Below are 9,854 nucleotides of genomic sequence, written 5' to 3'. Positions count from 1 at the left end.
GCGATCGCATGTGAATTTCCGCGATCACGTAGTGTAAACACCTGGGCAACATAACTTAAATTTTAAAATTAAGAGTTTATGTCATTTTTCACCAGTTGGACTTGAGAGCTCGGATTGAGGCGAGATTTTGAGGAATTTTCAGAGGTCGGTTTTTTGACCGGTCGAAGTTGGTCGGTTGGCCGCAGTCGATTTGGCCGAATTTCTAGTAGTGTAATGAGAGCTTGATCCCTTCTTTTGAAGCGCTCATGCATGAGGCTCATCTGCTCATACTATCATGGAATATGGTGATATGGACAAAATCTCTCTACCATTAATTGGATATATCGTATTCGAGCTTTAGGAATAAAAAAATTCCCGATAGGGAGCGTCTCCTCCTTAGTATCGGATACCGGATGATTAATTAAATATATATAATTAATAAAAGGGCCATCAGGCTTAGAACTTAGAAACAAATAGAAAGGTCTCAATTTTTCATTCAAGAAGTTATTTACATGAATAAATCATACTAGCTAGTATTTACAAATTAAATCAAAGAATAGATGATCATCCTATATAGCAGAAGCCTTTCCTTAGCAACTACCTTCATTTTTGTTCTCATATGATTTTGCAATTTCCTTAATGACCAGAGCTCTAGCACGATTAATCGTTAAAAGACACAAGTAAACATGTTCTTCAAGCTCCTCCACTGGTTTCTTGAACCCAATATTACTCTTCTTCAACTCTTTCAACACTTCCAATGAAAACCTATCTTCCCTTCTATCCAAACACAATTGAATCATTGCCTTATTATGATCAATCTCATTATGAAGTCGAGCCACGAGCCTACTCATTGTGTCAAAATCCATGTTCAAAATATAAGTACCTTTGGCTGCTACATCAAGTTGTTCTCCAGCTTTCCTTAGAAATCCACATTTCAAGAATCGAATATTCATAATTTTCTTCTTTAATGGCTTTAAGGTCCTACTTAAAATTGCTGGCCCCATCACACTTGCAGCAAGAGCATGTGTTGCTAGTACCAAAGCTGCCACAACAACTAGTCCACAAGCTGCCGTCACACATACCCCAGAAGTCTTATTGACACATTTGATCAATTTAATTTTCCTAGCAACTCTTTTCTTCTTGGATTTCAAACGTTGTAACACCGATGAATATTCATCATTAATTCGCGTAAAATCTTGTTTTTTGAGGTCGGAAAAAGGGTTGTTGTGGATGATAAAAGATCGAAGCTCGAGTAATAGGTAACCAAATTGGTCACCATTGGAACAATTATCAATCGAGTCAAGGACTTGTTCGACGAAACCATAGTCGGATTGGACTTGGTTAATGCTTTTAAGGATGTGGCTGCAGAATTTTGATGCTTCGGCACTTATATTGAAGTAATTGGAAAGAAGAGATTTGAGATCATATTTTTTGGATGGAAAATTAGTTGATTCAAGAATGGATATTATTGTCTCTTGACTTGGCTCAAGGAGGATTTCTGAGAATGTATTGTGGCATAACTTGAGAAGGAGATGTTGGTTCATTTACTAGAAACTGAGCTTTCGTGAAGAAATCACCATAAGATTTTGTTTTTAATGCCCCAAGATACTCTTCATTTACATTTAGGCTTCTTTGTGCGTCGTCTCTCGTCATTTACCTGAAACATAAAATAACTTTTTTTTATTGACGATCAAGATTTAACAAGAGAAGTGCATGAAGCGAATATAAACATGTACGATTTGTAGTTTTTCACATATATGCACATCCTATCTTGATTATAGCTAGTAATAAGAAAATTCTAAAAGGAAAAAAGAAGAAATATAAGCTAGGGTATAGTTAGCTAGGGATAAGAATCGTGAAACTAAAGCACGTAAGAAGGCCTACATGAATAGAATAAATGGATCTTATTCCAAGTAAAAAGTGCATATATCTCAATAATTTGTCAAACGAATTTCGGATTACTTAATATATCGTATAACCATAAACAAATAGAAATATAGATCAATTTCCTCATAGAACAAAGGAAAACGCCATTCATGTAAGTAAACTAAACGAACCTTTAATAGTTTATGCCGCAAGTGTTGGTTCATGTCTTCTTACTTGCTGTATTTGTAAATAATATTCTTACTTGCTGTATTTGTAAATAATAATTCTGGAAAAAAGAACGTTAGCGTTTAAATGTAAATATAAATGAAAAAGTTATTAATTCGATCCCACTGAATTCACAGTGTTTCCTTAAGGAATTTAATCCCCTCCTAGTACCCAAGGTTATGGATTATTTCCTCCTAGGATAGAACGAATTACACACTGGTATAGCGGTACTTCAAACCCCAGTGTTTCAGCGAACACAAAGTTCGGCAGCAAATCACACTTATGGTTGCTTTGTTTGTAGTTTAAAACAATGCACAACAAAGGAGGAGAACTCAGAAGTCGAATGGAAATTCTGAGAGGAAGGAATACAATTTATAGCCGATGTTGAGTTCTTACTGAAGAGGATATCAATTCGTTTCTGCCTATGCCTTCTCCTAACAGCTCTTATTCCGTTTTTCAGTGTTGTGTTTGTGTTTTTTTTTTTGTGTGTCCTTGCTCTAACAACTACTACACATATTTATAGTGCAGTCAGCTATTAGGAGAATGACCAGCCACCACTCATGGTGGAACAATCACAAGGCAGTTATGGAGGAAGCACTTGACATGGTGGAAAGAGCACTTGCTCATGGAGCACTAGGCTGCCAATGAACAATGGAGCATGCACTTGGCTGAACTGGTGGGATACATGGATTCTATCAACAGATTGGAAAATATCCGTTACAAACACGGATAATATTACGTTAATATTCACTATTAACAAATATATTTGGTCCAAAAAATTAATCAATCAATCGATCATTTGACCAAATCCAAATCCAAATCCAAATCCGAAGCCGTAGCCGCAGCCGAGCCGAGCGAGCGCTGACGACGACGGCGCGAGGCTTGCCTTCTTCTTAACTGTTTAAGAGCTACAAGAAGAGCAATTGTATATATACCCACCAAAATCCTTTTCCTCTTCCAATATGGGACAATGTTTCAAGAGAGGGAAACTTAAAATTTTACTCAAAAATTTCATTTTCCCTCTATTTCTCATTCACCCTCTTTTTTAAGACTTCTCCATCTTAAAATCCTCAACAATCCCCCACATGAATGGGGAATGGCTATATCACGGAAGTATGCATGAAAAACTTGTGTGATTTGCAAGCAAGGATTAATTGCATCTGGATAAGTAGGTTTCCCTTTGAACTTTCCGTAGTGAACTTATGTCGGATATACTCGGTCAATCGGTAGATTTGATATCTTTGAACCGTCGAACTTTAGTGTATACCTAGACAACCATAAGTCACACAATCAATCCCTTAACCGTCTTTGGTTCTCATTGTTGTGTTCGTTTCAGCCATGAACACTGCCTGGTTTCATAAGTGCGTAGAGAATTGGCCTTGCAAAATTCTCCTTGAAGCGGTTAACACTTCACACTTACATAGGTGATTTCTAAACGTGTCATCGCGTAGATACACTATTTGATATACCACGTATCAAATTTAGAAATCATTAAAAAGCCCTAATGCTTTATCCTTGGTACTGAACATTGTCTCATCACGAGAATGGACCAAAATTTTTGTTGACAATGTTGAACCGTCATTAATGACTTTGTTTGATCTCCTTGAACCTAGATCTTGGGATCTCCAGTCTTCTAGGTAGAGTTACCGCCACAATTCTCGGCCATAGTCCCATTCCCCTCGATGATTTCTCAACTACCTCTCTAGTTAAGCCTTTTGCAAATATCCGACACATTATCACTTGATCTTATATAGTCAATCGTGATAATTCCTCTAGAGAGTAGTTGCCTAACGGTTTTATGTCTTCGTCGTATATGACGAGATTTACCATTATACATAATGCTCCCAGCCCTTCCAATTGCCGCTTGGCTATCACAATGTATGCATATTGGTGCCAACGGTTTGGGCCAAAATGGAATGTCTTCCAAGAAATTCCGGAGCCATTCAGCTTCTTCACCGATTTTATCTAAGCTATAAACTCAGCCTCCATTGTAGAGCGGGCAATACAAGTTTGTTTGGACGACTTCCAAGATACCGCTCCTCCACCAATAGGGAATACATATCCACTTGTGGACTTCGAATCAGTTGAACCGATGATCCAATTTGCATCACAATATCCTTCAATCACCGCAGGATATTTACTGTAGTGCAAATCAAAGTTTTGGGTATGTTCTAAGTATCCTAAAACTCATTTCATTGCCATCCAATGAGATTGACCTGGATTGCTCGTGTATCGACTCAGTTTACTTATAGCACAAGCTATATCTGGTCGTGTACAATTCATGATGTACATTAAGCATCCCAAACACGAGCATAATCCAATTGTGATATGCTTTGGCCTTTGTTCTTTGCTAATGCAAGATTCACATTAATTGGAGTCTTTGCAACTTGGACCCTAAGTGCTTGAATTTTTCAAGTACTGTCTTAATATAATGAGATTGTGACAATGCCAGACCTTGAGAAGTCTTTTGGATCTTAATCCCCAGAATTAAATCCGCAACTCCCAAGTCCTTCATATCAAACTTGCTAGTTGTGAGCACGTAATTTTCGCCCTTTATGAGAATTACTCCCAAAAATTCAAAATAAATCAATTTTCTTTTATGTGCAATTTTTGAATTTTATAGCATTTTCGGATAATTATTTGTACTTTTGTCTGCGCATGTTTATTTGTTAAATTAATAAAAAAATATAAAAATATGTCGTATTTGCATTTAATATTTAACTAAGTGTGTTTTACAAAATGAAAAATCATAACAATAATGTACGTTGCATTGTTAGCACTTAATGTCCAAATTGTGTGATTTTTTCACTAGTCGCTATTTAATTGTGTGTTAATTGTTACTAGGAGTTAATTAGTATTTCCAGATAATTTTTGGGTTTTATAATTTAATCTTAGCATTCTAGCTTTGTTATTATTTAAGAAATTGAATAAATAGAAAGGGATGAAAATAGAAGAGATCGGACTGGGCCTTTTCTTCAATTTTAAGTCACAGGCCCAAAAAGACACAATCTTCCCAAACGACCCAGTCCATTTCGAACTGGGTCAACCCAGTCCATAACCCAAAAAGACCCAAACCCCCTTTTCATTTTTCTTTCATTTTTCATAAAATAAAACAAAACAAAAAAAAAATAAACCAAAAAACCCTAAACTACCCGCCCCCCCTCTCTTCTTCTTCCTCTCTTTCTCTCCTTCTTCTCCAAGACCACCCCTCTCCAAGCCCTAGCAGCCATGGCTGCCCCCCCCCCACGCCTCCACCACCTTCAACACAACCACCACCACCCAGTCCAGCGATGCCTCACCCTCAACGCACACACACAGCACATATACGCACACATACACAACACATACACACACAACTCGTTGACCTCCCTCTCTCGTCCGCCATTGAAGGCCAGTTGACCACTCTACTGCTGCGTCTTCTTCTTCTTCGACGTCTTCACGTCGTTCACACCACCACGACCTCCCCTTCAGCTTCGTCTTCTCCTCCGCTCACCACTGCCCGAACCACCATCATCTTCTTCGTCGCACCATGAACACCCAGCTCCAAACGACCATCGTCGTCTTGTTCCAAACGATCAGCTGCTACCAAGGAAGACCACTTCGCCATGGCTGCATCTTCAAACTCTTCAAACGAGCATGAGATCCCGTCGCATTGCTGCCCGTTGCTTCTTCTTTTTCGCTTGTCGCCACTGCTGCTTCACTATCGTAGCTGGCTGCGTCTTCCTCGACGATCTGTTTCACTATCATTGCCATGGCTGCTGCCCGTTGCTACTGTTGCGCCTCCTTCTTCGCCCTCGTCCAAACGACCAAACTACTTTCCGTTCGAGTTCGTCGTCGCTTCGATCCGGTTAGTGGGTTTGAGTTTTATTTTGTCCGTATTTTTGTTTTGATATTCTCGGTTTCAAAAATCGATAATTGTTTGATTCTTGTTTTGTTCGTGTTTATCGCTTAATTAATTAGTTTTTCAGTGTTTTTATTTATTTTTGTAAAAAAGAAATTGTTAGTTTAATTTTAATGTTGTTAGATTCAAATTGAAATTGTTAGTTTAATTTGTAAAAGAAATTGTTAGTTTAATTTTAACGTTGTTAGATTCGAATTGAAATTTAATTAATTGTTTTTCAGTTTATGTGTTTTTATTTATTTTTGTAAAAAAGAAATTGTTAGTTTAATTTTAATGTTGTTAGATTCAAATTGAAATTGTTAGTTTAATTTGTAAAAGAAATTGTTAGTTTAATTTTAACGTTGTTAGATTCGAATTGAAATTTAATTAATTATTTTTCAGTTTATGTGTTTTTATTTGTTTTTGTAAAAGAAATTGTTAGCTTAATTTTTAATGTTGTTAGAATCAAATTGAAATTTAATTAATTATTTTTCAGTTTGTTTCATGTTAATTTTATTGTTAGCTTAATTGTAATATTGTTAGAGTCAAATTGAAATTGTTAGTTTAATTTTAATGTAAAAGAAATTGTTAGTTTAATTTTAGTTTATTTTTTTAAAAAAAGAAATGGTTAATTTAATTTTAAATGTTGTTAGATTTAAGTTGAAATTCAAATAATTATTTCTTCTTCGGTTTGTTTTTATTCGTTTTAAAAGAATTTAGTTGTAATATAGAAATATGGTAGTTTAATCGCTGGAACCATCCATCTTTGTTGATTAGTTTAGATTAAATTCGTGTTCATCTTTTGGTTGAAGTTCGTTCTTAATCCGGTCATTTAATGTGAGTTTATGTTTTAAACGCTTGATTTAATTTGAATATTCATCTTGGTTGTAATGTTGTTGGATTTAGTTTAAAGATTAATTGGTTATTGAATTTAGAAATTCAAATCTACTTGTTGGTTGTGTTCAATTTGTTAATATTGTTAAATATGCAAATATATGTGTTGTTAAGAATATCGTTCAGTCAAAATAATTGTGATTGTTGATTTGTTGTTCATAGTTTAAGTTTGAATTCGTTGTTTGAACTGGATTAAGGATTGGTTATAGCTGGTAATTTAATTTTAGGTTCTTAAATAATTTTGAAGTTGAACAGATTTTTGAGTCGGGGCGTAACAGTAGTTTTAGGGGGTAAAATAGGAATTAACCAATTACAGATTATTTAATTATGGTGGGGACCAGACATAATGCTAAAAGCAAAAAGGAAAAGGTGGATAATGATGTCTTCTTTTCAAAAAGAGGGAACATGGTGACCCACTTTGACTACTTTTCAAAAAGAGGGAACATGGGTGCCCATGTTGACTACTTTTCTTAAAGTAAAAGTGTAGGTAATAATAAAAAGTTAAAGGGTGCACATAGTGAAAGAATATTGGGTTAATAAAGTAAAAAAAAGGGAAAGAGGTAAAAGGGGTCTTGTTTTTGTATAAAAGGAGGACTCATTTGACACTTAAAAAAAAAGGAAGAGAGAATTTTGGGAGAGATAAAAATTTCAGAACTAAAGAGGAGATAAGAACATACTTTTAATCTTGAAGAAGAGGATTTCTAAAATATCCGAATACTATTTCCGTGTATTCCTGAGTGTGATCTCTGCCTACTGTTTGCTTCCGGGATTTTCAATTGGCTTCTTGAGTTAACTGTTGGTCCTTTGTTATTGCTTTATTGAGTGGTTGCTGGAATTTCTGTTTGGTTTTCAAGTCTACTGCTGGGTTTTCTGACTGCTGGTTGTTTGTGGTTGCTGCACTGTTTCTACTACTGCTGATCTTATTCTTCCTTTCCTTGTATTCAAATACCAGGTACACGACTGTAATACTAGCTATTGCAAGCTGGAAAATGTGGAAGCATGAATACATGAAGAATGGAACTTTGAAGTTTTAATTTCGCTTTTTTCTTCGTTTCTTTTACTGATTGTATTTAGGCTATTTCATGTACTACTGTTTAATAATTGGAATAAGAGAAAAATAACATAAGTTGATCTTTAGTGAATCAGCTTGGCAAAATGGGTTAATTCACTAGCTATGAAAGTTTTAATATGGTCAACAGTAGGTCAATCATGAATGGATAGTTAAATTTAGTTAAAGCCAAACAAGACTAGATAATGTTTAAGTTTAATAATCTTTCTAATAAGCTTTAGTAATTGTGGTTAAATCTAGTTTCAAATGGTTATGAATAATTAATTCCAATAGTTGTTTTTTTTATATAACAATGCGAGCTTCAATCTAGCTATATTTGATTTCTTTTGAATATTAGTTGTCGAATTTCTTATTTTATTTATAATTTCGAAATTTTTTTCTTTAAAATTCTTTCATTTAATATTGGTCCTAATCTAGCAATTAGTATGTTACATGTTCTTAATTTTTCTAACTCCTAATTAATTAGGATTTTCTTTCTTTATTTTAGAGACTAAACTTAATAGAAAAAATGTAGTCATTCTAAGATTATTTTTTAAAAAAATAAAAAATAAAATAAAAAATAATGAGACGAGCCTCGCCAAATAAAAATGCAAATTGCGGGGCCCTCACAAAATGTATGTGTTAATTACTTAGAACTCGGGATAGGCCGCTTAGCGAACTCCACGGCCTTACCCAAAATAACAACACGCTAGTTTCTTTAGGACGCGTCTTAATTAATCTTACTTTCTTAAACTCGGGTGCACATTTATGTGACCCAAATCCAAATCTCAGCGGAGTCGAAATGTGTCTCTAATCACGGGTACATTGATTGTGACGTGATTCGAGATGCGTGTCCATGACGTTGCAAATTCCTTTTTAAAAAAATAAGAATGAAATGAGCATCGCCGAATAAAAAATACAAATTTGCGGGGCCCTCAGTAAATATTTGCTTTAAAATTGCTTAGACTTCGGGATGGACCGTTTAGCAAAATTTCACGGCCCTACCCAAAGTAAATGATACGCTAGTCGATTTAGGCGCGCCTTTAATAATTTAATCTTCTTAAACTCGGGTGCACATTTATGTGACCCAAATTCGCATCTCAACGGAGTCAAAGTGTGTCGACGATCACGGGTACATTGATTGTGGCGCGGTTCAAAATACATTTTCACAACGTTGCAATTCCCTGTAAAATAATAATAATAATAATAATGAAAACGGTAAAGAGTTAAAATCTGCACATAAGCTCATAATTGTATATAAAATCAGATAAACGAGCCGAATATGACAGTTGAGCGACTGTGCTAGAACCACGGAACTCGGGAATGCCTAACACCTTCTCCCGGGTTAACAAAATTCCTTATCCGGATTTCTGGTTCGCGGACTGTAATACAGAGTCATTCTTTTCCTCGATTCGGGATTAAATTGGTGACTTGGGACACCCTAAAATCTCCCAAGTGGCGACTCTGAAATAAATAAATAAATCCCGTTTCGATTGTCCTTTAATTGGAAAAACTCCTTGTACCCTCGCGGTGCCGGAAAAAGGAGGTGTGACACTAGTTAACATACGCTTAGTCGCATTTATGTTGGCAATGTCATTACTCATTATTAGCATATCATCCACATATAGGCAAACAATGACTATGTGATTTGGAATATTTTTAATGTACACACATTTATCACATTCACTTATCTTAAAACCATTTGACTACATTGTTTGGTCAAATTTCGCATGCCATTGTTTGGGTGCTTGTTTTAGTCCGTAGAGGGACTTAACAAGTCTACATACCTTCTTTTCTTTACCTGGAACCACAAACACTTCGGGTTGTTCCATGTAGATTTCTTCCTCCAAATCTCCATTTAAGAAGCCTGTCTTTACGTCCATTTGATGAATTTCAAGACCATAAACTGCAGCTAAAGCTACTTGCATTCATATGGACTTAATTCTCGTCACTGGAGAATAT

General features: G+C 35.5%; 1 protein-coding gene across 1 annotated transcript; it reads right to left on the bottom strand.

Moving 5' to 3' along the window:
* Positions 1-569: 569 nt before the first annotated feature.
* LOC104227202 (UPF0496 protein At1g20180-like) lies at positions 570-1,523 on the bottom strand. Its single transcript, XM_009779395.1, has one exon. The coding sequence runs from the start codon at positions 1,521-1,523 to the stop codon at positions 570-572; it is 954 nt and encodes a 317-aa protein (XP_009777697.1).
* Between the last annotated feature and the right edge of the window lie 8,331 nt (positions 1,524-9,854).

Source organism: Nicotiana sylvestris, chromosome 4 (assembly GCF_000393655.2).
Source record: "Nicotiana sylvestris chromosome 4, ASM39365v2, whole genome shotgun sequence".
Taxonomy (NCBI): Eukaryota; Viridiplantae; Streptophyta; class Magnoliopsida; order Solanales; family Solanaceae; genus Nicotiana; species Nicotiana sylvestris.
Note: the sequence above shows the minus strand (reverse complement) of the source record. Positions and strands in the feature narration are given on the sequence as shown.

Bases quoted from the DNA above. Each gene is read 5' to 3' on its own strand.
- LOC104227202 (XM_009779395.1), bottom strand. From the start codon at position 1,523: ATGAACCAACATCTCCTTCTCAAGTTATGCCACAATACATTCTCAGAA.